The 27639-nt window shown below is 55.4% G+C and overlaps 9 protein-coding genes across 9 annotated transcripts; 3 read left to right on the plus strand and 6 right to left on the minus strand.

The window, feature by feature from the left end:
• Positions 1 to 902: 902 nt before the first annotated feature.
• On the plus strand, positions 903 to 2253 carry NCS54_00562400 (TRNA-dihydrouridine(47) synthase [NAD(P)(+)]; the record flags this gene model as incomplete). The annotated part of the gene is made up of 2 exons (XM_053151119.1): positions 903 to 1071; positions 1130 to 2253. The coding sequence occupies 2 exons, from the start codon at positions 903 to 905 to the stop codon at positions 2251 to 2253; spliced, it is 1293 nt and encodes a 430-aa protein (XP_053007094.1).
• Positions 2254 to 2616: 363 nt separating this feature from the next.
• NCS54_00562500 (MICOS complex subunit) lies at positions 2617 to 3501 on the minus strand (the record flags this gene model as incomplete). The annotated part of the gene is made up of 3 exons (XM_053151120.1): positions 2617 to 3252; positions 3328 to 3417; positions 3475 to 3501. The coding sequence occupies 3 exons, from the start codon at positions 3499 to 3501 to the stop codon at positions 2617 to 2619; spliced, it is 753 nt and encodes a 250-aa protein (XP_053007095.1).
• A 391-nt stretch (positions 3502 to 3892) lies between these two features.
• Positions 3893 to 6325, plus strand: NCS54_00562600 (Mitochondrial intermediate peptidase; the record flags this gene model as incomplete). The annotated part of the gene is made up of 1 exon (XM_053151121.1): positions 3893 to 6325. The coding sequence occupies exon 1, from the start codon at positions 3965 to 3967 to the stop codon at positions 6323 to 6325; it is 2361 nt and encodes a 786-aa protein (XP_053007096.1). The 5' UTR covers positions 3893 to 3964.
• Positions 6326 to 6890: 565 nt separating this feature from the next.
• NCS54_00562700 (Hypothetical protein) lies at positions 6891 to 8990 on the minus strand (the record flags this gene model as incomplete). Its single annotated transcript, XM_053151122.1, has 1 exon — positions 6891 to 8990. The coding sequence occupies one exon, from the start codon at positions 8988 to 8990 to the stop codon at positions 6891 to 6893; it is 2100 nt and encodes a 699-aa protein (XP_053007097.1).
• Positions 8991 to 12524: 3534 nt separating this feature from the next.
• NCS54_00562800 (Hypothetical protein) lies at positions 12525 to 14997 on the minus strand (the record flags this gene model as incomplete). The annotated part of the gene is made up of 5 exons (XM_053151123.1): positions 12525 to 12618; positions 12747 to 13051; positions 13119 to 14168; positions 14218 to 14449; positions 14513 to 14997. The coding sequence occupies 5 exons, from the start codon at positions 14995 to 14997 to the stop codon at positions 12525 to 12527; spliced, it is 2166 nt and encodes a 721-aa protein (XP_053007098.1).
• A 530-nt stretch (positions 14998 to 15527) lies between these two features.
• Positions 15528 to 16968, minus strand: NCS54_00562900 (DUF202 domain-containing protein; the record flags this gene model as incomplete). The annotated part of the gene is made up of 3 exons (XM_053151124.1): positions 15528 to 15889; positions 15944 to 16397; positions 16780 to 16968. 3 exons carry the CDS (start codon positions 16966 to 16968, stop codon positions 15528 to 15530), a joined length of 1005 nt encoding a protein of 334 aa, XP_053007099.1.
• A 1420-nt stretch (positions 16969 to 18388) lies between these two features.
• Positions 18389 to 19486, plus strand: NCS54_00563000 (Aldo-ket-red domain-containing protein; the record flags this gene model as incomplete). The annotated part of the gene is made up of 3 exons (XM_053151125.1): positions 18389 to 18443; positions 18497 to 19042; positions 19098 to 19486. The coding sequence occupies 3 exons, from the start codon at positions 18389 to 18391 to the stop codon at positions 19484 to 19486; spliced, it is 990 nt and encodes a 329-aa protein (XP_053007100.1).
• Positions 19487 to 19570: 84 nt separating this feature from the next.
• On the minus strand, positions 19571 to 22093 carry NCS54_00563100 (Diphthine--ammonia ligase; the record flags this gene model as incomplete). The annotated part of the gene is made up of 1 exon (XM_053151126.1): positions 19571 to 22093. One exon carries the CDS (start codon positions 22091 to 22093, stop codon positions 19571 to 19573), a length of 2523 nt encoding a protein of 840 aa, XP_053007101.1.
• A 2211-nt stretch (positions 22094 to 24304) lies between these two features.
• Positions 24305 to 26224, minus strand: NCS54_00563200 (Hypothetical protein; the record flags this gene model as incomplete). Its single annotated transcript, XM_053151127.1, has 2 exons — positions 24305 to 25425; positions 25726 to 26224. 2 exons carry the CDS (start codon positions 26222 to 26224, stop codon positions 24305 to 24307), a joined length of 1620 nt encoding a protein of 539 aa, XP_053007102.1.
• Between the last annotated feature and the right edge of the window lie 1415 nt (positions 26225 to 27639).

Below are 27639 nucleotides of genomic sequence, written 5' to 3' on the forward strand. Positions count from 1 at the left end.
ACAGCCAGAAACCGACATCTGAGGCAAGTGCCTCTTTCCCTCACCACGCATGCACCTACCCTAAGCAGATGGACAATCATCACCGAGATATGGTTGGCACTTGCCATGAGTACTTACCTACCTAGGCATAGAAAGAAGGAAAGAACGGCCCCCGGGATGCCTGTGTCAAAAGCTCTTCCATCCTCCGCCATGATCCATCTTCCTTTCTTCCTCCAACACACTCAACATGGCAGTCATCTCAAACATCTTTGGCCACTGGCCACCATCCATCTTTTCAGAAACCCTTTGCGCTCTGGGGGAGCTATCGCTGGGGACTCAGCAGTCAATGTGGATCTTCTTAGTTCCTCCGGGAGGCAAACCTCCCGATCAATGGTGGTCATCATTGTCCCCAGTCGCCCATGGTCTACAGCCAAGCTGCTCAGTGCTTGTCCTGTTCCTAAAATTTCACGCGGGCAAGATCAAATCCCAATCGTGCAACTGGCGTGAGACTGGACTTTCACCGTCAAGTGCTGAAATGCCTGCTCTCTATCAATGTTCCCAACTTCAGAGTGGCCTTGTTGTACGATGTGTTTCCAAATGGAGAGCGGGCCAGCACCTTTTTATCATCGTAAAAAAAGTATTATTTGTGTAGCAAGGTTTGTTGAGGTGAAATGTTGATAATGGATGGATGCATCTGAAAAACTTGCCAGGTGCTGATAATTGTGTTGAAGGCATCAATGATTATGGTTCTTTTCCTGGGCGCAGGTGTTAGTGAATAGGTACCTGGGTACCTACCCCACGCAAGCTCTTATCGATATGATAAGATAAACATTTTACTTTGCCCCCATCACGGCCGCGACAATTTATGAGTCGCCGCCGAAGATCTGTCGGGACATGTAAACACTCTTTCGCCAGACATCGGCATGCTCATTCAGTCCATACGAAAAGCCATGGCCGCAGAAGTCAAGCGAGTGCCCATTCCTCCTCGGGGCGTGGATTACCGTGGCAAGGTTGTCCTTGCGCCAATGGTTCGCTCTGGTGAACTACCCTCAAGATTGCTCGCCCTCAAGTATGGCGCGGACCTTGTCTGGGGTAAGCAACCCCGGCCTCACAATGTAATCTTTATTCTGACGTCGTGTCTCGTGTATAGGCCCTGAGACTGTCGACTACTCCATGATTGGGACGTCTCGACGCTTCAACGAGGACTCCAAGACTATTGAATGGTTCCGGCTCTCTTCCCAGGGCCAAAAGGAGCCTCCTGCCGATGCTAAAGAAAGCATCATATACAGGATGCTTCCTGAGATCGAGAAGGACAAGCTGATCTTCCAGATTGGCACCGCAGACCCCGACCGTGCTGTGCAGGCGGCCAGATTGGTCGCCGCAGATGTTGCCGGCATCGACGTCAATGCTGGCTGCCCAAAGCCATTCAGCACCAGCGGAGGCATGGGCGCGGCCCTCCTCAAGACCCCCGACAAGCTGTGCGCCATCCTCGAGGCCCTCGTCAAGAACATCACTCCAGAGTTCGAGATCGGGATTAGCGTCAAGATCAGAATCCTTGACACGGCCGCCGAGACTGAGGCGCTCGTGCGGAGGCTCTGTGCCACCGGCATCACGGGGTTGACTGTGCATTGCCGAACCACACCCATGCGGCCCAGAGAGCGAGCCATCCGAGGGCAGCTCCGCATGGTCGCGGAGGTCTGCCATGAGTACGGCGTTGCATGCCTTATGAATGGTGATGTTGAGAACCGAGACGAGGGCCTCAAGCTCGCCAAGGAGTTTGGCGCTGATGGCGCAATGATTGCAACCGCCGCCGAGAAGAATCCCAGCTGCTTCCGGAGCCAGTCGGATGGTGGACTGGCCCCCTGGGAGGAGGTTGTTGATCACTACGTCAAGACGGCGATTGATGTCGACAACCGGTTCGGCAACTCCAAGTTCCTCCTTGCTCAGATGGTCCCCGGAAAGTCAAAGTTCTATCAGCCCGTCAACCAGTGCAAGAACTACAGGAGTACATGCGAGGCTCTGGGACTTGACAAGTATATGGACGATGCCATTCACATCGACGCCAAACGTGGCCTCGACCAGCCTCTCAAGGGAAAAGCTGCCAAGAAGGCTGCCGTCAGGGCTAATGCAAGTGCTCTGGCAGCTGGTGGACAGTCTGGCAGGTCAAGACAAGAGATGGCACAGAAGCGCAAGAAGGCCTTGTCCGAACGAAAGCCTGCCACACTGGCTGAAGCTCCAGAGGTAGCCCAAGTCGCCTCGGCTGAGGTAGCATAAACTATCCTCTAGCAAAAGGAACCCAACACATGGAAAGGAGAAGGTCAGGGGCGTCTGGTTCAACTATGGCAGCTCATATTCGCATTTGTGGAGTTAAGGATCACGATTTAGGGGGTTAGAGGCTCAGCGTTTGAGCGAGGTACCTATTCAGTATGGTTTATATATCGCTCCAAAGACAATAGACGTCTATCAGTCACGACGGGACGGCGGCCTGGCACAGAGGCCCTTTTTAAGATAAATACAACACACCCCAATCATCGACTCTCAGCAAGAGGCTCGTTGATACAAATGAAGATTGTTCGGGAACTCTATGTGGTGGTACATCTCATCTCGCTTTTTTAATGGCTTCCATGGATAAAATTCTTATTTGCCCTTCTGGACCCAGCCCTCGACAGCCTCCCTCGCATCCGTCACCTTCTCGTCGACATATCGCACACCCACCTCGCTGTGGGTCTTGGCGAAGCTGACGCCATTCAGGATGCTCTCACGCAGCCGGATATGGGACTGGGCAACGACGGGGAACCTCTGCTCGTACTTCCAGGTGAGGTCCGAGATGTTGCGCATGGTGACGGGGAGCACTGTCCAGCCGGCGCCGATGCCCAGGGCCAGAGGAAGCGAGGCGCGGAGGACGATGCTCCGGTTGCGGGTGATGATGCTGCCGGCCATGGCGGCGACAAGGACGTAGATGGCGCCGGGCATGAGTTGCTCGCCGCTCTCGCGGGACGGGGCCAGAGAGGCGATGGTGCTGGTGAAGGACTGCTCGAGGTTGAAGGCCGAGTCCATGGTCTCGTTGACCTTGTTCTCGGCGGCCACAGCGTACTCGTACAAGGCCAGACGCGCCTTTCCAATATGGACGGCCAGACGGTCCGTAGGAGTCGGCGACCTGGCCTTGGGCTCCTCCTCATCGACAGGCTCGGCGGGCTGGGCGGCAGCGGGTGGTGGTGTCACGGGTGCGGGATTTGGCTTGGGGATCTCGAAGTCGTCGTAGATGGGCTTTCGCTGCAATGGTGTCAGAAGGGGACGCTCCATGAGCTATCCAAGTTACCCATCGGCACGACAAGAAAGGCAACGGACCTTGAGGCTGCTGGGACCTTCGGCGAAAACAGTGGCCGGAGCGAGCGCCATGCCGCCGAGGGCCAGCGTCGCCAGCGGCGCGAGGGAGCGCTGTGCGAGTCAATTAGCATCAAGAAGCTCGGTCCAAGCTTGGATTCGGTCACCAACCCGTGAGAACACCACTCGTGAAGCCATTGTGCGCTCAATTGACGAGTGGATGGGAAGACGTCACGCGGGATCGAGGCAGACGACGGTTGCTAGACACAATCATCACCAACGGAAAATCCAGGGCGGAGAATCCCATCCGGTTCCGTTCGGCCACTGAGAGTGGGGCATCTACGGGAAGGTGAAGTTGAGGCCGGGGAATGGATGACTAAGGCTGCCCGAGTCCAGTACGTACTGAGGCAGATGGAAGTGCCGTGCCAAAGATGGAAGGCAGGGGCCGAAGCCGGAAAACCCGACCTCCAGGGCCAGCTGCAAGCCCCAATTACTTGCTTGGCTTTACAGATTTGCCCCAGGTTTTGAATTCTTTACCCATTTTATTCTCAGCTGGCCTCTTTCTTTCTTATTTACCGACTTTCCGTCCTTGCCATTCATTCTCATCGTCTTGGTCGATATTGCCCCATGCCCGCGACTCTATAAGCGAAGCGAAGCGACAATGCTGAATTCGAGGGGCAGCCGCCTCTGGATCTGCACTCGATGCGTTCGACACGCGACCAAACCTCCTCAACGACGAGGGATTGTTTCCGCCGTGGCCCAGGCCTTTTCCCCGAGCGCTCCGGTCGACCATGCAGCAAGTTCCGCTCACGATGATGCTGTTCTGCGCAGTTTGTTCGACGCTCCCACCAGCAGATCTTTCCCCAAATTCAGTCTCAAGAAGAGCCAGGGACTCTTCAAGAACAGATATCTCACCAGCCCGGATGGCTTCCTTCGATTCGCCAAGGCAAACCTCGAACGGGCGACCAAGATTGTCCATAGGGTCCTCAATGCGTCCTCGGTGCAAGAATACCAGGCCGTTGTCCGCGACTTGGACAGGCTTAGTGATCTGCTTTGTCGAGTCCTGGACCTCTCAGACTTTGTTCGGATGACGCATCCGGACCCCCGATTTCAAGATGCGGCCGCCAATGCGTGGGCGCTGGTTTACCAGTACATGAACCAGCTCAACACCATGACTGGCTTGAGCGACCAACTCAGCCAGGCCTTGGCCATGCCTGAAGTCACAGAGGTGTGGTCGGAGGAGGAAAAGACTGTGGCGGAGCAGCTCAAGCTGGACTTTATGAAGTCGGCAGTCAATCTGCCCAAGGCCTCACGGGACAGATTCGTCGATCTATCATCACGTATCAGTGAAATTGGTTCGGCTTTTGTGCAAGGAATGCAACCGGAGAGGAAGCAGATAACTCTACCTGCTCACAAGTTCTACGGTCTTTATCCTGGTCTGGCGGCGACTCTAAAGGTTCGCTCCGAGATCACGCTCCCTACTCTTGGATCAGAAGCGGCAGCAGCACTTCAGAGTGTCTACGATGAGGATACTCGAAAAGAGATCTACCTCGCTCAGCGAACCGCATCTCGTGAAACGATCCAATATCTCGAGGCCATGCTGAGACTAAGGGGCGAGCTTGCAGAGCTAGCAGGATTTGAAAGCTATGGCCATATGGCTTTGAAGGACCGCATGATGGCCAAATCACCCGCCTCAGTGATGCAGTTCCTCTTGGCTTTGAGGGACCATAACACCCCTATCATCCAAGATGAGTTGAGGGAGTTGGTGTTGAAGAAGCGCGATAGGCTCAACATCCCAGACTCTAAACTCCAGGCCTGGGATAGAGACTTTTATATGGAAAAGATCCGAGCGGATATGAGATCTCGAAAGCGTCAAGAAGACCAACTGAGCTCATTCTTCTCGGTGGGAACAGTGATACAGGGTCTGTCCAGGCTGTTTGACCGCCTCTATGGCATTCGCCTCGTCCCGCGGGAAAGCCTCCCCGGAGAGACGTGGCACCCAGATGTCAAGCGACTTGATGTCATTGACGACAAGGGCGACCAAGTGGCCGTCCTGTACTGCGATCTGTTCTACCGCCCACAAAAGTCACCAAACCCAGCCCACTTTACTGTTAGATGCTCTCGCGAGATTCTCCCTAGCGAAGTCGCCGAGATTGCAGCTGAGCAGGACGGTGATGCGCCGACCTTTGAGTCGGCTGAGATGGCTGCCAACGACGGCATGGAGATCTCAACCAAGGATGGAGTGCTGAAGCAGCTCCCAACTATCGCCCTCGTCTGCGACTTTCCCAAGAGTGACAACTCCAAGGAGCCGGCCTTCTTGTCCTTCCACTCTGTCGAGACCCTCTTCCACGAGATGGGCCATGCCATCCACTCCATCCTGGCCCGGACGAGCTTCCAGAATGTGTCGGGCACCCGGTGTGCTACTGACTTTGCCGAGCTGCCATCGACTCTCATGGAGCACTTTGCCGCCGACCCAACCGTACTCTCCCTATTTGCCCGCCACTGGAGGTCGGACCAGCCGCTGCCCTATGAGCTCGTGGCTGAACGAGCCCGCCTCACCAAGCGTTTCGAGGGTATCGATACGGAACACCAGATCATCCTCGCCATGGTTGACCAGGCTTACCACGCGCCCGACGTTGCAAATCCTGGCTTCGATTCCACAGCCGTCTTCCATGACATCAAGGGCCGCTTCGCCCATGGGCCCCAAGACCCTCCCAACACCTGCTGGCAAGGCTTCTTTGGCCATCTGCACAGCTATGGAAGCACCTACTATAGCTATCTCTTCGATCGTGTCCTGGCTGAGCGTGTCTGGCGTGTCGTGTTCAAGGCCGGTGACAATGGCGCTGCCGTCAGCCGTGAAAACGGAGAACGCCTTAAGGAGAACCTGCTGAAGTGGGGAGGTGGCCGAGATCCCTGGACATGCTTGGCTGAGACGCTCCAGGATGAGAGACTTGCTCCTGGAGACGAAAAGTCAATGGCCCTGGTTGGAAGCTGGGGAATCAAGGATGACCATCACCCATAGGTGTCGATGCACATATAGACACTCATATATAGACCTACATGTTGTTACGAAGAGAACATGTAGAAATGACAGATACAATGCGTCTTTGCTACCCAAAATGGTGACGCTTTCAGTTTGTTCATTAAGGACTATCATAGGCGTTATCCGCCAACGTTGTGGTTCCAGACACAAAAACGCTCAGTCAGTCCAAGCACCCTGTACGCCAGACCATGACACCTAGAAGTAGGATAGGATGCGGGAACCAGTCAAAACTAATAAAAATCAGAGGATGCGTACGATGGCGCTCGAAGAGGTTCAGAGAACTGTGCAGATGCACGCGATAGGGACAAGCAGAGAGATGGAAGGATTGTAAGTAGTAGGACAGTGTGGTGGAGAGGTGAGTGAATAAATAGGTGGGCAGGTCGAGAACGAAGCCGTCTTCGCACAAGATAAGATTCATGAATCATCTGTCCTCTAATATCGAACAAGAGGGTATCGTCTCAAAGGGGAGCATGGCTGGCTGCAAAGAGAATCGGATATATGCTGAATGAAAAGGTCTGCTGGTTTAACGTAAATGTATGTGTCGTCAAATGACGCGCCGTGTATGTTGCGAGGCACTCTGGCCGCCTCGGCCCATCGTGAGTTGGGATAATGACAGCGTCCTCGCTGCTTTTGTCTGTGCTTGGTCCGCCTTGTCCAAGTCTTCTCCAAACGCCCCGAAGCTGTGTCCCTCCTCACGAGGAGTTTCGAACGACTCCGAGTACTCGCTCTCGTCTCCATGACCAGTCCCGATGCCCGAGTCCTCAGGGTCAACATGGCGCCCTCGTGAATGTGTGTTGATCACCAAGGAGCCGAGGCCCTCTTCGTCATCGTGGTCAAATGCTGATCTATCGCCGAAAGACTTTGCCGTCGGAGGGGGGTCGAACCGCGTCTCCCGGATCACCATTGAATTGGACAAGACACTGAGCTGGTTGCCAAGTCTCTTCACCTGTGCCTCTAAGGCTTCTCGGGCGGAACGCTCTGTGTGGATCAGGGCCAGGAGGTTAGTGTAATGGTCTGTTGTGAATGACCCAGGCGCATCCTTCAAGAGGCTGGGAAGGCTAGTTGCTCCGCGGATGGTCGCTGTTGATGTAGGTCGGTTCGTGATGCCCTCGCCCGGACTGGGCGCATGCGGGTCGAGAAACGCAGGCTCCTCGTGGCTCGATGCCTGTGAAGCTGTCTCGGAGTGGTATCGACTGGAGCTCCGGGAGCCCATCGCGACGCCTATATTGATCGGGTCTAGTGGTTGATCCTCCCTTGGACGGCTTCTGTGGCCTCTAACTGGGATAGGAGGTGCTGGTCGGTCTGGGTGCTCCGTCTGCGATTGCCAGCTGGGGACTGTATCACACATTCGGTCGAGAACCTGCTCCAACCGATGGACCCTGGACTCGAGATTGTTGATCCGTGTCTCCAAGTTCGCAGCATGTGTGATTTTCATGCCTGCCACCTCATTCATCCCGACAAAAGGCTCAAAGTGGAACGGTTCCGCGGTCGCCTTCGCTGGAGGCTCTTCCTCAACAGTATGTGTTGTCTCAGCCGCAACTGCCGTTGTATCTTCGACCTCTGGGTGATCGGAGGACACAGGTGACATGAATGCCGGGTCGTAACTTTCTCTCCAGTATCTGATCTCGTCACTCCGCCGGCGAGTGTTGCTATGGCCTTCCTCTGCCTCTGGCAGCCCTGATAAACTTCGTGATCTTCGCCGCACTCCAGTAAAGTCACTAGTAATCGCGCGTCCAATTTCATCGGGATCATCTTCATGCTGCTCTTGCCGGCTCTCTCGGCCGTGGCTGCTTGCAGGTCGCGGTGAAAGTCCTGCCAGGTGGCTCTCACGTACCCTCAATGCGCTCGCTCGTGCCTGGTTAAGACCAAAGTCGGCGCTGAGGGAGTTGCGCGCGCTCTCAATGGCTCGGACATCTTCTGGGCGGACAGAGTGAGATCTCAACGCTCGGTCAAACTCAGTGATGGGTAGAGATGCAGACCGCTTCGACTCGGCGCCTGGGAAGGGCCGACTCCGGCTCCTGGGATCCGGTCTCTCTCTGGATCTTAAACTTGGGACTACGTCTTCTGGCTGAGGACCCTCTCCTGTTGAGCGGCGGAAGCGTTCTGGGCGTGGCGGTGCCGGTGCTGAGCCGGTCTCTGAATCGGTATTGTTGGGGCTATCGCCGCCATTTGCCTTCTTCTTGCGGTTAAAGAGTTTTCCTAGGGCACCTCGAAGGGTCGACTGTTTGCGCTGGGGGCGATCTAGCCTGTCTCTTATATGGACAGTATCTGCACTGACGAAGGAGTGCCTTGCGTTGTTAGAGGGCTCCGCCTTTTGCAGCCTTGCCGGTGCGCCAGGCGCTCGGGGGAAAGTTGGTGACCTCGGTTCGTGAAAAGCCTGGGGACCGTTCCGGCGAGGCTCTGGAAAGGTGGGAGATCTGAACTGGCGGTCCCTGCTTGATTGGATAGAGTCGGCTTGCGATTCTTTGAACTCGGCTCGTACGGGCGTTGCGATACTGGTGCCGGGGTTGCGAATAGGGAACTCATCGTCTAGCGGAGTTGGAATGGGAACAGGACCTGATATCCTCCCACGGATGGAGTGCTGACCGGTGCGAGGCCGAGCGCTCCCGCCAGCGCTGGGGGTCGATTTCCACGGCTTCTTCATCGAGAGAAGCGCGGCTGGATCCAGCGAGATACCGATGGGAAGAAAAGGTTGCGACGCGACAAAAGAAGAACGAGAAACGACAGAAGAGAAGTGCAAAAAGAAAGGTGAAGCGGATCAGAAGGCGAAATAAGATGGCATGCCCTGGCAAATATCCATGAAGAAGTGGTCAACAAGGAATCCCAAAGCCCTCTATACGTGCGCTCATCTACACCGGGCAGCCAGGCCTATCATTTCGTAGTCGGCAATGCAATGTGCGCAGGTACCGTATGCAATGCTAAGCTCGAGCGTCGCCTCAAGGGCACGGCAAGACACGACGTGAAACAAGGAAAAGGAGTGTGGGGAGGTAGGGAACGGGCGGGTTTATGGCATTGCGATCGATACAACTCGCCCTTGTCCAGGAAGGGCGAGAAGAAATCCAGACAGACGGAGGGACAGGACGAGGAGGCTTGAAACAAATACGTACGGTGTTGGAGCGGTCCGAGTGGGCGGCTGGCGCCTATTAATGTCCGGTCAGCAGGATAGACATGAGACGCACGCCTGGCGAACCCGCTCTTGAGCCTTGCGGGACCAGACCACTTGCGGGCTCTTGGAGCGCGAGGAGAGGTTCAATGCCACGTTGGATGACCAGGAGGGACGAAAGGGGGGCTGCGACAAGGCATGTCGAAGGTGACCAGGGGCCAGGCGGGGGGAATGGCATTCGCATTGGTAGTCAGTCTGGCAAAAGCAGGCCATGTTACCTTGCAGGACCGTCAGTCGCAGCGGTGAACAAGATCAAGACGGGATTGCCATTCCAAAGACCCAATGCCAGCCTCCGGCGTGCAGCTTTAGAGAGGCCCAGAGGCAGGTCGCGTGGGGCCGTGGATGTGGATGGGGATGGAGCGCATCTCCATCACCAGAAGCTGGTGGACAGAGCTTGCCATGTGTCGAGCCTGAGAGCCAGCAGCGCCGTTGACCTGAGCAGAACCAAGACAGGGATCGCTCAGAATGCGGCTGGCGTCGCCCTCTTCCGCGGGCCCATGGCGTGTCGTCTTGTCGACAGAACAGGCAAAGCAGCGGCCCTGGACGTTTCCGTTGAAGCCAAGTCCAACGAGGGCCAGGGTCAGGCTTCGAGATCGCAGCGCACGAGCCCTGGCGTCTTTGTGTCCCTTGGGTCTCTTGAGTCGTTGGGTCACTTCGTCTCGACTACGGACGGGCATCTGACAGGGGGGGGATGGCCTCAACGGGCCGGGATCCATCTTCCCTCGTGGCTCGCAGCCGAGTGCAGGGCATTCTGGGGGACGCTTGAGGCAGGGCACCCTTGTACGATTGTCAGCAAAACGTTACCCAGTTCTCCTTCCAGAGAAGCTCCATTGGTTTCTGTGCGCCCAGCAGCGGCAAACGAGTTGTGCTTGGTGCATATGAGCCTGTTGTGCAATGTCCTAAAGAAAGGCCAATTATTGCGTCCCTGGGTTCACGTACTAGGTATGCCGGCCGCCTCCAAATACGGTGCCGTCTTAGTTCGATCGACTGTCATGTCAATATTGTATTGAATGTCTAGGCCGTCGCTTCGTTCGTCATCTCCAAGATTAGCCAGCACATTCATTTCGGGTGAGAATTGAAGACGGAAGAAAGGTGACGATCATTCTCCTTTGTCAAGATGGACGGGAAAATGAGGTGCCTGCTGTATACGGACTGCGCTTGCCAGGTTCGTGCTTGAGGCAGGTGCTTCGGAGTTGGGGTTGCCCGATCTCGGGACGCCCTGAGTTGCTGCCTCAGGTCTGCCAAGGGAAGGGACCTGTCCTCTACCAATCTCGATCTTCATCTTCAAAGCCTTCATCTCTTCTCGCTAACAAGATGGCGAGATCTCAAGTGCTCGACAGCGGATGTATCAGAGCTTCTCCGTACAGACAAAGCAACCATACATGACTGACGATCTGCCGCCCCGGTCTGGAGCACCGCTGAGGCTCCTCCGCCAGCTAGTCCTAGTGCCGCGGTCTGAGCTCGACTTACTTGCATCGCGTTAGTGCCACCGTAAAAAGCAAGCATAACTCCTAACTGGAAAGCCACCCTCCAACTCGACGCCCAGATATCCCAGCTTGATGCTCTGATTTGGCAGTCGTTAACACATGAGGCATCGCCACAGGTCTGGTTTCCAACTGTTCAGGCTGATTACAGGTCGACCCCTGTGACCAACTGTGCAGGGGAAAAACCGTCACATACTGGCATGGAGACCACCACCTCAATTCATGCATGTCTGGGCCAGCAAGTGAGAGCCCTCCAATGCCTGCTTGCATTATCAACTAAATTAGCATCGCAGCCTTATGGCGGCTGAAGAGCATATCGTGAGTTGTCACCGTTTTAGCCAGAATTGGATGCCAACACAACCTATCAAGCGGACTGGCAACTCGCATCAGAGATATCCGCTCTATATGACAGTTAATCAATGACAACTCTGCGTCAGGGATCTCGCGTCACCGTCCCTGCGAATCAGCTTGACAGTTTAGTATCCGACAATCTCTGCTCCACCTTGGTCTGCCATGCAGCATCAAGGAGCATTTCTGCTCCAAAGATCCGCTGATCTCCCGTTTCCTCCGCAGCACGACACCGGAGGACTGCGCGTTGATACCTTGACAGCCCAGAGCTGAATGGCTTGTCAAAAACTAGCGATGCGTCTCGACAGCGTCGCATGCCGTTGGGCAAGGGGTCCCTGAAACTGACACGACGGCGCTCTTGTATCCTACGAAGCTAGTGGCATGGCGGGACAGCACCTTGCTCGAGAGACATGATGGATGCGCGATTCTTGGTGAGCAACTTTGTTCCCATCGCGTTTGCACTGGAATGTCCGTCTTCCACCAACCAAGTTTGCTCGATTTCCCTTGCACAAGACAGGAATCCTGTTGTGCTTAATAGAACGCCGGGTTTCACATTAGCTGCCACCTTGCACCGTGTCCCCTTTTCTAGTTGACCAATTTTGATAGTTCTTCCGTCACGGCTCGGCCAAAGGGTTCTTCTCGCTCCGGCGTTGCTCAAGAACCCTTCAAGATACTGCATAGGTGCTCCGCAGTGACAAAAACGGAGCAGGGATCTCGTCCCCCACGGTCCGGTCCCACAGTGAGTGACCTGAAACAATGCAGGGATGCTGGTGGCAGCGTCGCGACCGCGTTTCTTGAGAAGCTACCCGTACCCCGAAAGCCTTCGCAGCCATCAAGGATACGACACGAACAGGCGGAGGATAGGCTGCCCCAGACAAGGGACCTTTCCCAATTCTTCTAGAATGGCGGCCTCAACACTATCTTTGGAATCAGAGTCATCTTTGAAACGGCGAGCTAGGCATTGTTTCAGGAGAAGCGAAGGTCAGCCGTTCTGCTTGTCTCCTCAACAGCTTCGCTACCCAGAACAGCGGACTGGAATTGACGGCCGACAGTCGGGTTATCGGCCGAATGATTTCCAGAACAGAAGCTGTTGATACCCTCTTCAGTCTCCTACGATGCGACGTAAAGACTGACAGGCCTCCGCTTCCCGGCGATCTCAGCGAGCTTGGACCTCAAAGGACGTTCAAGCTTGGTGTGTCACGGTGGACGCGTCTGGGTACCGCAGATCGGCGTTGTCTTCGAGAAACTGCATCCATTTCTTCAAGAAGCTGCTTCCTCTGTGGCACAGATAATACACATTAGCGGTGCTCCGTCTCAGGTGGACAGCTGGAACAATCTGCGCAGTGGTTGTCAAACCGGAGGCTGCAGCTTTGAGGCCCAGCATGCAAAAGTGGCTATCGCTTACCTCTGAACGGTTTCCGAGTCTCCGATAACTGTCAACGAGCGCTTGGGACGTGTCATTGCGACTAGACGCTCCTGCATTAGTGACGGCCCCATCATGTCCGACCTAGCGTATTGGAAATGGCCGGAATTGGGTCTTTCAAACTCACCATTGAGACGGCGCTTCTCACCAAGGAAGCCGACCTCGCCTTCAGAGTTACTCCGGACGAGGCTCACAATGACTGCCTCTTTCTCGCGGCCCTGAAACCCGTCCACACTGCCTAGCTCTATGCCGGGGAACTTGTCCTTGAGCGAGGCTAGTACGGCGAGCTTGGGGTTGATATGGTATCAGCCTACGTCTCACAAGGACATAATGTGTCCAAGACAATCAACTTACCTGGGCATTGTAGGGGGTCACGACGGCAATATCTTCCGGACGGACTCCGGCCTCGACGAGCTGCTCCACGTGCTGTCGCACGAGGGCAGCCTCCATCTCGTTGCTCTTGCTCTCGCCGTGTAAGCTTGCTCTACCCTTTTTGGGGTTATCCTTGTCACCCTCCTCGTTCTTCTCTGGAAAGTCTCCGCCCTGTGTGTCGATGAATATGAGGGGCTCATTGGTGTTTTCATTATCCTCGACATCGTAATCCAAGTCTTTGAGGAGGCGGTGTTTCACGGCATCCGCCGCGATTAGCTTGGACTCGTATAGTTCGTCAGAGGGGAAGCGCATGATGCCCTCATGCATTCGGTACTGCGTGGTTAACATGCGCTTGATGGAAGGCCCATGCAAGGACAGCAACCTGTCGAACAGGGTGGTTTCGAGGGTGGCACCCTTGTGGATTTTTACACCATCTTTGATTGCCGGTTTGACCTTTGTGTTGGACGACTTGATGGTGGGAGGGAGCTGTAGATGGTCACCGGCACAGACAACCTTCCTTGCCGACAGCAAGGGAACCCAGCACTGGGCCTCGAGGGCCTGACTAGCCTCGTCTATAATGACGACGTCAAACTCTTGGTTGCGTAGCTGGAAACCACCTGCGCCATGTAGCGTTGCGAGAACAACTTTGCTTCCGTCGATAAGGCTACTAACGCAACGGCGCTCTCTCTCACGATACTCTTTACGTAGCTCCTTCAGGTCGGCGTAGATAGCCTTGCGCTCCCTTCCGCTCTTGGTCTTTTTGATGGAGGCTTGCTTCGCATCCATCTCGGACCGGACATCCTTCACTATAGCTCCAGCCTCGGATGTCTGAGTGAGCACGTCTAGAGAGTGGTTTAGAACAGAGGGCAAAAGACGGGCAGGGTGGCCAAGTCGAAGGATTGGGACTTTGTGAGGCGAGAGTCGCTCGACAATGTTGTCGACAGATATGTTGGAAGGGCCGCAGACAAGGATTCTCTGGCCGAGTTTGATCATTTGGAGGATCAACTCAATTAGAGTATGAGTTTTGCCGGTCTACATATGTTAGCGAGGCAATATGTATCAGCAAGTCTGGTCAACTCACCCCAGGGGGGCCATGAATCAAGGCTACCTCGCGGGAAGCCAGGGCAAATCGAATCGCATCCTTTTGTGAATCGTTGAGGGTGGGATCAAACCAGTCGATTTGGCCAACGTTTTCATCTTGGGTCAGATCCTGGGCGACTGGTGATGGGCTTGACAAGCCAAATAGAACTCTGATGAAGCTCGAGTATTCCGACTCGGTCATCTTTTGCAGCTTCTCCATGGTTTGATTCATCCTAGGTAGTATCAATATGATATGAGAGATGGAGTCAGTGGGCAGAAGAGGAGCTTAACCATACCGCTTATACGTCACCTCGTCTGCCAGCTTGACGGCCCAGACTCTTCCTGAGAAGGCAACTTCATCCTTTCCCTCGTCCAGCGCAACGCCTATCCATCCACGACTCACCTTTGTCACGACGCCTCTCGCACCCTTCTTCTCGAGTTCCTTGATCTCACGCTTTTTGGCACTCCCTGCGGGCTGCTCAGCAACAAGGACAATGTCTCCGGTGCGCAGACCATGTTCGGGAAGCTCGCCCTCGGCACCAGCGCGGGCGGTGGCAGCATCAGGCGAGAGCTCGAAAACAGTCCTGCCACCGAAACCGGTACGCTGCGCCGAGACGACCAGGTTAGTCAAGGCCAGACCGGCGCGTTGGAGGCCCGTGGGGCTGTGGTTGGAGATGAGGGTGCTTGTCTCGCTGATCTCGGTCTGAAGCTCCTGATCCAGGAGGGCGAGCTGGGTTGACGCAAAGGTGGGGACGTCGAGGGGCTCTATCCCAGGTGCCATGATGTACGAGTCTCTAAAAGGAATGGACAGGGCAAAAAGGTTGGAGTGTCAAAAGTGTTCGAGGGTGTGTATGAGTGAAAGGTGGGATTTCATGTGTGTGGGTGTGGTGAGGGGAGCTCCAGAGAAAGACCCCACCATAGCCCGAGCTCTGACGTCTGCCTGCCTTGTTGGGAAGGATTTGAGATTAACATCATGAGAACTAAGCACGATAGAAGACATGATTTTCAACATGTGTTCAATATTTGCAATGTCGTCAATATCCATTATTCAACTTGACCATTCTGGTTCTCGTACAGGCCTCAAACAGCGCCGAGGTGCATAACCATTCCGCTGGTATCAAGTCATGATGCAGTTCAATCCAGTTCAGTTCCCATACCTATACTGTAATCACGCTGCGCAAAAACCTTGGGCGCAATATCAAGCAAAAACTCCAAGCATCAGCGCTCCCATCCTCATACCAAGATAGTTCCGAGGGATCATTACAAAAATCAACACCCATGGCAAACCCGAAGATCAAAAACACCGAAACTTTATAATTCCCGTTGGGACGGATGTATAGCAATCACGACCACGAGCGAGGCCACCATGATGGCAAAGGCAACAAAGGCGACAATGGTGACGGTGCCGCGGCTGGCCGGGAACTTGCCCTGCATGACCCAATGCTGGGACTGAAAGTAACGCCTGTAGCCGAGGAAGAGGGTGAGGATGCTAATGCCGAGGAACGTTGTGCCTAAGGGCTTGCCCATCTGGCGCAGCGTGTCCATATTCTTTGCGGCGTCGATGCCACCGCCGCCGCCGTCGAGGGAAGTGTTGAGTCGGAAGAGTTGTGTTACTGCTATGCCAATTGAAGCGAAGCTGAGGGATGTTCGGAGCCAGGCGAGGAACGTTCGTTCTAAGAGGTCCTTGTTAGAGACTTGATGCGCTGAGATTCAAGAGGTGGGTTTACCAATGGCGAGGTGATCTCGAGCAACACTACCCTTGTTCTCGAGCTCAATGGATTGGAACTTTTCGGCTTGGACCTGCCACCATGACGGGTCCTTGTCCTCGGGCTCGGACTGCCGTGAGTATGTCATGCCAGGGGCAGCAGGAGGGTGAGCATCGGAGCTCTGATGCTGCGAGGCCGGCCTTGACCGACGTGTGCTGCGGGTTGACGTCTTGCGCACACGGGCTCCCGAGGTGACGGCGGCATTGTTTGTGGTTGTGGTTGTGGTTGTGACGGAGTTGTAGTTGAGCGGCGGGGTGTGGGCGATGAAGCCGGTTGCCTCGTCGGCACTGCTATCCTCGATGATGGGATTCACCGCCGAGTTGGTCCGGGGCGGGAAGATGGGGCTTCCGGGAGCCCGGGGGGACTTTGGGGAGGTGGCGCCGGAGGCCATTGTTTCGGCGCGCTCACGGGCGTTCTGTTCAAGAGGCGAATGTCCTGGTCAGCGCTCACTTTTCCAACGTTTGGCTAATGGATTAAGCTTGACCGAGGATCGTAGGGTCGAAAGGAAAAGGAAGGAAGAAAAAGAACGATAAGGTCGGTCGACCACGCGAGCTTTGGCCGATCTATCGGGAGCTATGTCTAGCAGGGAAAGATGGCCCGGGGGGTGAGGGGGGTTCACATGCGCCACAGCGCAATGAGATGGAAGACGCAAGAAGAGAAGAAGTTGTCACGCTCTAGTATTCACGCGGGCATGGATAGAGGATGTATTGAGGGTTTTGAGGTACACCTTTTTATCTTTGCGCAAGACAAACAAATGATGCAACCACCAACCAATATGAAAGAGACAGGAACCTTACCTCGAGTATCTCGTTTATGCGCGCACTCGACGATTGGCGTCTGCCGCTGCTCAGCTGGAAAGTGACAGAGGCATTACCATTGGCATTGGAAGACGTCCTTCCCGAGACACTCTGTCCCGTGGACTCGCGCGTCAGGGCGGGGACCACAGGGTCCGGCGCTGCGGGATGAGGAGCGGCATCCTCAGCCATCGATGCTATCTTTTAAACGGATGCAGGCTCGTGTTTAGCGGGTGGTGAGATAAAGTCGCCAAGGTGGCAGGTGGCGTCAAAGGCGGATAACGGGGTAGTTGGAACTGACGGGCGTTGAGGGGAAGACAAAGAGATGGAAGAAAAAAATGTTGACAAGTTCGAGATTCAAAGTTGGAGGTGCTCCCATCGTGACGCCAGCGCGGGTTCCATTCTAGTCATGGGTCCCGTCTCAGTGGAGCCCGAACCGCCTGTGGTGCCATGAATCTGCCTCTTGTGCTTGTGAACAGGGGGTCGCGCTACAGGCGCTGAGAGGATCAATAAAGGGCCCATCCATTCAATTGAACGCCTGGAGAGGCGGGACGATTCTTAGATGCGGCACTGCCGAGTCCGATCTCTGGGGGTAAGGGACTGAAAATGGCACGAGATTGGGCCATGAGCACGTCAGCGAGCTAGCACCAAAATGACGACTCGGCGACCTAGATACTCTCATAGTCAATACCTTTTCTGAATGCCTTCACTTTTCAACTTGAAAGTATTTGAAAATGCCATGAATGCTACACATACCTCGTCTCACATCCGTGACCCCGGATGATGGACCCTTTATGATTCAACGCCTTCGTCATCTGACCTCACCACACCACCATCCATTGGACCCTTTCAACTCCCGTGATGCACACCAACGCAAGGCACCCTGCCATTCCCACAGGCTGAGCAGTGATAATCGCTGTCTGGCTGCGGCATGCAGCGATCAGGACCCTTACGCGCGAAAGAAGTCTAGGCAGAATCTGACATCTTCCCTCTTTATTCTTGGCGGGGTTCTAGCCTCATGCTCTTGTATTTGTAAATCGACGACGGCCCGTTGTCCAACCAAAAGGCCCTCCTGTGTCTCGTCCGTATTTCCTCGCCTTAATAATCTCGGGCTCTGTGCGACATTCGGAGTTAAACAATAAAATCACGGCGTTTCCTCCGTCTCAAGCTTTCCCGTGCGATTTCCGCTTTTTTTTTGACTGCTTTCCCTTTTAGGAAAACAATCCAAAGCCTCGGTAACTCGGCGTCTTTACCTCCGTGTTAAACTCCGGACATCGTCATGGAAAAACAACAATGGGATGGGGAACCTCATAGCTCTAAGGATCTTTCAATTACGCGAATAGAATTGCATTCCCTTTTAGGAAAACAATTCATGTTCGGAGGGCGATGTTCTTACTCCGTGTCTTTACTCCGTATCGCGAGTCCGTGTATTACTTCGGACATCGTGGAACGGCGACGATGACGATAGTATGAAAAGGCTGGAGTTGAGGACATCGCAAAGGATAAATAGACAGTATACAGACCTCTTCAAGAGTTCAATAAGCACATCATCATCTCAAACAACACACTAGACCACACTCTTAACCAACTTCTCAACCCTCATACCATCATCATGACTTACACCATTCTTGGAAAGGAAGTCGGCCCTATCGGCTACGGCCTCATGAGTACTACTCCCTCAACATCCAACTCCAATATGGTTCTCTAACATCTCATCCAGGCCTTACCATGCGTCCCCTCTCGGACGAGGTCGCCTTCGCCGCCATCCGCGCCGCCCTCGACTCGGGCTGCAACTACCTCAATGGCGGTGAATTCTATGGCCCCCCTGACGCAAACTCCCTGACCCTCATGCGTCGATACCTTGAGAAGTATCCTGCCGACGCCGACCGCATAGTCCTCAACATCAAGGGCGCCCTCGGCAGCGATTTCCGGCCTCGTGGTACCAAGGAGGGCGTCCGCGAGAGCATCGACAACTGCCTGAAGACGCTGGGTCCTGTGGGACGCATCAGCCAGTTCGAGGCTGCCCGCAAGGATCCCAACTCGGACTATGAGGAAGAGACTCTCGCTGCCATTGACGAGTATGTCAAGGCGGGAAAGATTGACGGCATCTCGTGCAGCGAGATCAATGTCAACACCCTTCGCAGTGCTGCCAAGAAGTACAACATCACCGCTCTGGAGATTGAGGTCTCGCTCTTCACCCCGGAGCCCCTTACCAACGGCCTTCTCGAGGCTTGTGGCGAGCTCGACATTCCTGTTCTCGCATACTGTAAGTCACCCTTATCCTGAACCTTTGATAGCACAAAGCTGACCAACAACCTCAGCTCCCCTCGGCAGAGGCTTCCTCGGTGGCCAGATCAAGTCTTTCGACGAGCTCCCTGAGAACGACTTCCGCCGCATCAACCCTCGCTGGCAGGGTGAAAACTTCACCAAGAACCTCGAGCTCGTCTCCTCCATCGAGGCCATCGCCAAGAAGAAGGGCTGCACCACCAGCCAGGTCGCCATCAACTGGCTCGTCGCCCTGTCTCGTCGTCCCGGCATGCCCATCATCATCCCCATCCCTGGCTCTACCAACCCGGACCGCATCCGTGAGAACGCAACCGTCGTCGACTTGACCGAGGACGATATGGCCAGTATCGACAAGATCCTCGCCTCCTTTACGACGGCTGGTGAGCGATACCCTGCCGCCCACATGGACTTGTTGAATGGTTAGTTATGGGCAGCCAGCACAGAGTAGAGTGAGCGGGAAACCAGTTAGCTAGACAAATGCTTTTCATTTCTTCATATCTTCGTATCATCATGATTCTTGTGTCAAAATCGTCTCAAACAAGCCGACAATCGCTATCCGTTGTCCAGTAGGTGACCAAATGGACCGGCAAGGGATGATGGCCAACCCCGTCGGCACATCGGCGTGCTCCCACAAAGACTCGACTTGAGTGGCGTCAACATAGACAAGAGAAGACTTGTTGAGACTGATTCCAGGCTCGTTGGGGCGCAGTTGGCGGATGGACTCGTCGAGAGCCTTGCCCATGTCCGCCTCCAATCCTCCCAGTGTGAGGGATTGGGATATCTCATCACAGTAATAGGCCAAGGTACTGTATATCACAGTGCCACTTGCCGTTTGCACAACTGCATGCCAGGCATTCCAGCCTGGAATCCCGACTTCGGGAGGAGGAATCATCACAAGGCTTGCATCATCCACCTTCGACAACCCGTTGTGAGCATGCCATTCCACGTCAGACTGCCGGGGCAGCTCCTCAACCTCAACAGCAAAGGTTGGCGGGACACAAGTGTCAGGCTCGTTCTGCTGACGAAGCGTAAGGACCTCCCAGTCAGGAATCTTTGCGGGCTTCTCATCATTAGCTGCCAGCGTCATGTAAGCCGGGTTGTACTTCAGATCCCAAGGATCAGGGCCGTTTTCATTCTCCTCATCATCATCAGGAGATCCGTGAGCCTTCTTCCAAGCATGCCCTGCAATCTGAGCGCTGCGTTGCATCTCATCAGGAGAAGTCGCACGAGGGAAGTAGGCAACTGAGCTTGTCCAGAACTGGATCTTGAGTTCTTGACCAACTCGCCAGAGATGTTGCAGAGAGAGCGCAACTTGGAGCTCGTGCGAGGTTTCAGAGGGGGCCGGGAGCAACATCGTGGCTGGAATCAGGGGAATTTGTCCTGCAATCGAGATACATCGGAGACCAGTCACCTGCTGACGGATCGTAACAGGCACATCTATAGCCTGACTATAGGGACCAATGTTTGCAGGTGCCCAGTAGGACCGTGACTGGACATGAAGACCATTGCGGTCGCCAGATGCCTGAGACACAGGGACAGTAAGATACACAGCGATGCTGACGCTGTCCGGGAGCAGATCGCCGCAGGATATGGTCACCCGAGCTGGTGGATTGGGCTTTGGGAACAGCTTTCCATACTCCCCGTTGACCTTTGGAAAGTCTGACATGTGCCGCAGCACAATAATAGTGCTTGTGATCTGCGAGGGGTCGATGGAAGCCTCCGACACCAGACTCCTGATCTTCGCCACAACCTGCACCGTCTGTTCCTGGATCGACGTCTCGCTCGTGCGCAGATCCGGGAGAACGGACCAGCGGTGAAGATCGATGTCGGCAGTTGCAGTCCCTGCACCCGCAGCGAATGGCGTTGGCTGCCTCGCAGAGGAAGAGACGTGCTTGGTCTCCTGCGCTGCCCAGGGTGCAGACAGCAGCTCGTCCAACACGGCCTGGAACCTAGGATCGAGCAGATCAGGGACCCGAACTGTCGGCTCCTGTGCCTGTGCAGAATCTGGCTTTTCCTCGAGCCGTGCGCCCCCCAACAGGAGCCACGAGCAACCACCACCTTCACGCACGATCTTCCGCCCCTCGTCCGGGACGTTGATCCTCTTCTTGAAGACACGCGAAGGTCCGTCGACGACGAGGGTCTCGAACTCGCCACCTTCTCCCAGGGCTGCCGCGCCCTCAGCTGCGCCAAACTTGCGCAGCGCGTTCTTCACACGCCGGGCCCCTGCCTCGCTCGATACCCGCTCCCAGAGATAGTCCTCGTCCAGACCAGCACTGGCAACTTTGATGATCCGTGCCTCAAGCCCGGCGTTGGCCATGTCGACCAGTAGCTGGGTGTCACTGGCAGTGGCTGCGGATGGGGGTGGCAGGATCGGGTACTGCCATAGGTAGGCCAGGGGCGTGAGGCCAAGGCGCAGGGCGATTGACTCAACGCGGGTGCGCTGGTAGGTAGAGAGGATGGCACCAGCGCAGAGGGCATTGGCCTCGGGATGGCGGGCGACGATGGCCTGGAGCAAGGGCAGCATGGACTCTGTCTCGTCGCTGTCCTGAGCGTTGACCATCGTCGTCGCGTCGTAGTCCCTCTCATGACGGACCGCACGTCCAGCGATGGGCAGGCGATAGAGCGGCAGTCCAGTCGCAGCGGCGTACAGGGGGAGGACTTCATGACCAACCGTCTGGTACATGAAGCTGTTCAGGTCCCTGTCAGGTTCGCCATGGCCATGGTCCTCGGCATCCGGTTGGGCCGCCCAGGTACCCGGGTCGATGACCTGAAGGCCCGCGGGAGATGGCAGCGCAGACGGCGCACGAGGATTGGTCTCGGGCTCAGTCGTGGCGTCTTGCCCCCGGGATGGTGACTGTTCCTGGACGAGGAGGGCGTGCTCTTGCTGCTCTTGGCTGGCGTCCTCGTCTGCCGGGAACAGGTTCGCGAGGGCCACGATACGGTGGCCGTGCTCGATGCAGTGGATCAGGCTGAAGAAGCTGTCCTTGCCTCCCGAGACTAGAGCAATGACATTGAGCCCGTCCGACGACATGGTTTGGTGGGCGTTTGTTTCGTTGTCGTTGTCGTTGCAGCGAGTGGCGTGTCTGTCCGAGCAGCCGGAGCCGGGAAATGAGGCTCTGGTAATCAAAGGCGATGATCCAGAAGGCGGGCGTCTTCAGACTGCCTTCCACTTTCCCTCGCCGTGCCGTGCTGCCTCGCTTGCGGGTATTTGGTGTGGTGCACGAGTAGGTGAGTATCGATAGCGTGGTGTGTATTCATTTAGTGGTACTCCGTAGAGGTTTTTAGGTTGCTGCCGAGTCGTTGGTGGAGTCTTGGGTCAAGCAATTAGAGTAGAGGGCCCAATAGCTTGCGCTTGCTCCACGGTTCATGGCTCGCCATGGATGTTTCATCACGGACCACGGCCGGACTGTCTGCAACCTTCTTCATGGACCTGAGCTATTCACCGATTGTATGGGGTGCTATCGTTTGCCTCTATTGAGCATGTACTGGGCTACCCAGCAAGCTCAACAGCGCCGTCACGGAGCCCTGGCCGGGCCCTGATCCTGACCAGCCGGAAGTCAAGCCTCCAAGTGTCAATTGGCGATGCCAATATCAATGACATTGCACCATGTCAATCCCGTCCTTGATGCAATCTCCCCGCCCCGTCTCTTTCGTCTCATCTCGTCTCATCTCCGGCTCCGGATCCTCTCCTCGGCGGGGAATACCTCCGGGACGGCGATCACCCGAAGCCGGTGCAGCTTCTAGCTCAGGCGCTCAGTAACTTGTTGAAGAAGGACGCTGCTGGGAGGCAAATTCATCGACAGAGTGATTTGCAACCCCCTGCACAGTAATGAGCGACCTGCCCCCGCCCCAAAGGGAGCGCTATCCAGGGTTCCAAAGACGCGGTGGCTGGCGGCGGGCGCCAGATGAGATCGCAATCGAAACTCCCGGGCTCTAGGCTCGACTGAAATCTCGGGCGAGAGAACCTGCCCCCTGTGGAGATGGCCTCTTAACCAGGGGAGACACAGAGTTGATGGAATCGTGGCTGGCAGTCCCGGGCGTCAGCGGCTCAGTGCTCTCTGGGTTCATGCAAGGTCCATGGACGGCTCGGTACGCCCCAAAATTCCGCCTCGGAAAGCTTGGCTGAGCGCCCTCTCGTGGCTCCCTTGACCTCAAACCACTAATGTGACGAGGTCGACTTCATCATCATGACTCGAGGCACTCCAGTTTGAGCTCAAGATTAGGGCGTGCGGTCCAGACTCGGCAGCACAGCCAGTACAAACACAATTTTTGCTCCGGGACTGGAATGATCAAGGCCCAAGGGAGGTGCGAGAAGTCTTGGTAATGGTTTTAAACCAAGAAGCCCAACAAATGGATCCAAGAGACACTGAGCATGAGACAGGCAGAGACAATGACTTGAAGTTTGGTGGCAGCATTTTGTAAATTTGACTGTTGTGTCAAGGTTTCTAAAAGTATACATGATTTGTTGTGAGGATAAGTGCCTGTCATGATTGTGACCAGCACATCCTGTACTCGACATCTTCCAAATTCAGCAACAGGAAAACGACAGACAAAGAAGCAGAGTAAACACAAGAATGTGGCCGAGCTGTATGTGAGAAACAACCCCCTCCACGCGTCTCAAGTGATACCGTCGTCCCGGCGAGCCCTCTGATCCAGCTGCTGGCCGCCCGGGATGATTACAACGAGTGTAAGAACGGCAAGCCGCCAAGTTTTGATGGACGTCTTTGTCGTTGGCAAAACTCATCCATCACACCTTTCCTTTCGATGCAAGCTTTGGTTCCCCAGATGTAAAAAAAAAATTCAAATTTTCCCCCTCGCGCCGGAATTGTGTCCATAGAATTCCCCCCCAATAATTGAAGCCTCGCTCAACCGGCTCGAGGCCCGGGTTGGCTGGCAAACGCGATGCAACTCTCAAAATCAAAAGCAGAAAACGACAAATATCCTCCCTGGTCGTCAGGCGTAACAAGGAGGTCTTGGAAGTGTTGATACAGGTATTGCGATGATGTTGTTGTGATGTGTTGTAAATGCATTCATAACCGCTTGCACTCTTTTTTGCTGTGAATCCCTTTTACCCAAGGATGTAACCCAAATGGAAATTGTTCCGTGACCCTACTACTACCACCGCCGAACTCGAGCGAGTGGCCAAGAGAAAAAAGAAGGTCGTCAGCGTCGTATCGGGCGTATATCAAGATAGTCGGCTGACTGTCTCAATCATGTTGTCGTGTTGTGTTGGCATGACCATTTAGTCAGAGCGCTTGCGCTTCTTCTTGCCCTGGTCGCTACCCTCGTCCGATGAGAGCTCGCTGGCGCTGCCGGGAACCTCGGAGGCGATCTGGAAGAGGACCTTGCCGTAGGCGCTGTAGTCATCTCCGGCAGGCTGAGGTACCATGGAGGTATCATAGGCGTGGCTGTCATCGTCGATGAGGTTCATGACGATGGCACCGCTACCGTGGGTGCGGGCGTGCTGGGCGAGGTTGTCACTCCTCGAGAACTTCTTACCACACTCGTTGCACTCAAAAGGCTTCTCCTGAGTGTGAAGAGAGCGGTAGTGACGCTTGAGGTGCTCCTGGCGACGGAATCGGCGGTTGCAAAGGTCGCACACAAAGGTCTTGGAGGGATCCTCAGTGAGGGACTGCTTGCGTCCCCGGCGGTTGGCGGGAGCGGGAAGAGGAGTGGGGGCAGTCTCGGAACCGCTGGAAGCGTTGGAGTCGCTGGCAGCATCGGCAGCCTGGGTGGGGGTCTCCTGGGCGTTGCCCGACTGGGTGGTGGAAGCAGCAACGTTCATGACGGGAGCAGCAACAGTCCCGTTCTTGTGGGTCTTCTTGACGCGCTTGTCCTGATGGCAGTCCTCAGACTGGCAAGTGGGAGGGCTAGGAAGAGCAGGGAACTGGAAAGCCTCGTTCTCATCAAAGGACAGGTCCTCGTCACCAATGAAGCTACCGTGGCCGAGAGAGACGACGGAAGAGCCAGTGCAGGCACGGGGGCGACCAATATCAGCAGACTGCTCAGTTCCGAGGTTGACAAGGCTGTTCACGAAGTCGTCCTCAGACTCAAAGTCGGAGAAATCTTCAAAAGTGGGCAGGCCGTTGGGGATAGCAGGGTTGAAGTCAAAAGACTGAGTGGCAGCGATAGCCTTGGGCTCAACCTTGATCTCGTCAACCAAAGAGAACTCGGGGGTCAAGGCGTTGACGGCAGCGCCAGAGACGGTCAAGTTCCTGGGATCGCAGAAGTCGACGTCGTGGTCAGGAGTGGTGACTGAGCGCGCGTAGGGCGCAGGCGAAGGCGAGAGTGAGGGTGTGGACAAGAGGTCGCTGGCGGTGTTGCTAAGCGAGGGAACCTTGCCCAGTTGAGATTGGAGGTACACTACCAATCGTGGTTAGTCTCAGGTCTTTCCCGCGATACCCCACTATTCAGGTGCTATGAGCCATGACAGCACAGCGCAGCGCATTTTGGCGGAGGCCAGCCAAACTGCGCCTCGGTGCTGATTGGAGCCCGAGGCCGCCAACGTCAACCATAAGCACACCAATATCTCCCGTGGCCAAACCCAAAAATAGGCTCGAGCCCGGGTTTGCCGCACAATGGGATGGTTCTCCTCGTATGCGATGCCACAAGGGGAAGGGTCTGAGTAATAAAGGAAATGCTAAAATAGCTGCGGCAACTTACCAGGTGTCATGGGAGGGGATCCGCAGCTGGACCAGTCAAGGACAGACGTCTCGGCGGGCTCGAGGCCCTCCTTGATGCCGTCAAGACCATCCAGTCCCGAGAACATGGGGTTCATGGGAGTCTGAAGCACCTCGCCGGCGCTGGGGCTGCCGATGGTGCTTCCAGAGGTCGACAGTGGTGGGGTCGAGGGGAAATACGAGTTGTCGTACAGCTCACTCTCCAGCATGATGGCAGGCTTATGGGACATGGGCTGGGGCGAGGCAGTCGGTGTCATGACGGCGGGACCGTTGCTGTACAGCGTGGGAAGCTGCGAGTTGCTGGCAGAGTTGGGTCGCGAGTAGGCGGGAGTCGAGGGCAGCGTAGGGACCACGGGATACATGGGCATCTGCTGCATGGGCTGCTGCTGCTGGAAGTGTTGTCGCACCTCGTTCTTGGCCTCTGGGTTGTAGAAGTAGAAGGGAGCTTGGCCAATGGCCTGGGGCATCATCGTGGCATCCATTTCTGCTGTAGAGAGTCCTTCGTGTCAGCCACTGCGACTAGTCACGCCCAGTCAGGTTGGTATTTGTAGGATTCCACAAACCTTGATAGAGTTGGACTCTGGGGTTGTTGGTGGTGCTTGACCGGTTTTAGATATTAGGTAGGTTGGATTCGGTATTGTAATACAGTTTGCTTCGCGACAAGACTGGCAGTCGGCCTAACGATGGTGGTGATTGTTCGGTTCCTCAGGTGGAAGAGAGTGGACGACAAGTGTCTGGCGGAGCAGTAACTGTCTGGGTGGGGGAGGGTGACTCGATTATTAGGTGCGTTGGTTGGGGACGTTCTTGTTGTACATGGGAAACACTCGTGTCCAGTCTAAGAGACGATGTAGAGCAGGACGAGAGGGTTTATCAAGTATATCGAGAGTGCCGCAAGACGATGTTAATGAGTGTGAGGGACTCTCGAAAGGCGAGGATATCCAGCAAATAAGAACGAGTCACAAAAGAAGGAAGAACCGAGCGGGCATAAAAGAGAAGAGATGATTACACAGATCCGACACTGCTGTTGTCGATCATACCTTTTGATGAGGAGGGAAACGAACGATGGACGAGCACGGGGACCATCGAGTGATAAGTACCTCCAGCGACGAAGCCCAGCAGCGCCTTCACTCACACGGGTCGACCCAGATGAGCACGATAGGCAGATGGAAAACCCTCCGTCGCCTCCATGCCCTTGTCTCACTCGACGAGCCAGGGTCAGGGAGCTGTGGACCAAGATCCACATCCACCACATCCCATTCTCTGGATCCACCATATCCCATCCCCATCCATCTCGCTCTCTTCTGTGGCCTTGCCTTGTCACTCTGCTCCCTCCTAGACATCTCCATCCACACCCACGTCCTCTTATCCACAATCCCACCCGGCGGCGGGCCAGACGGCAGAGTGCCCCCGGACCCCTGCCCAAGTCATGTCTGGGGCAAGGGAAACATCAGATGCGGGTCTGGGCGTCCCTGGCCCTGGGCCTTGTCATCCACCGTCTCTGCCAGTACGGGCCTGGGGGCCACGGTTCCATCCACACCACCATGGCGCAGCCACTGGCTTTTCTAATTCTGGACGATGTCTGCTGGGAGCTTGAGCCCTTTCGTCGCCGGATGGTCCGCCGCGGTATGAAGAGTAGCCCCCGGAACCTATCCTGTCCCGTACCAATGCAACGACCCATGTCCCGACTGAAGAGAGAGCTCGGCCATAAAGTAGTGGATAGGTATGGATGGGTTGTGGATGGATGTGGATGTGGATGGGCACCAAGGCTCGCAAAAAGAGGGTCCCTCGTCGCCTGTGCAAGCTTTGTGCGAGCGTGCACAACTCCCATGTCTCGCCCTCGGTGTCTCTTGTGTTTTGTGTGTGTCGTCCGTCAGTCAGTTTTTTTTTCTTCTTGGTG

Source organism: Fusarium falciforme, chromosome 4 (assembly GCF_026873545.1).
Source record: "Fusarium falciforme chromosome 4, complete sequence".
Lineage (NCBI taxonomy): Eukaryota > Fungi > Ascomycota > Sordariomycetes > Hypocreales > Nectriaceae > Fusarium > Fusarium falciforme.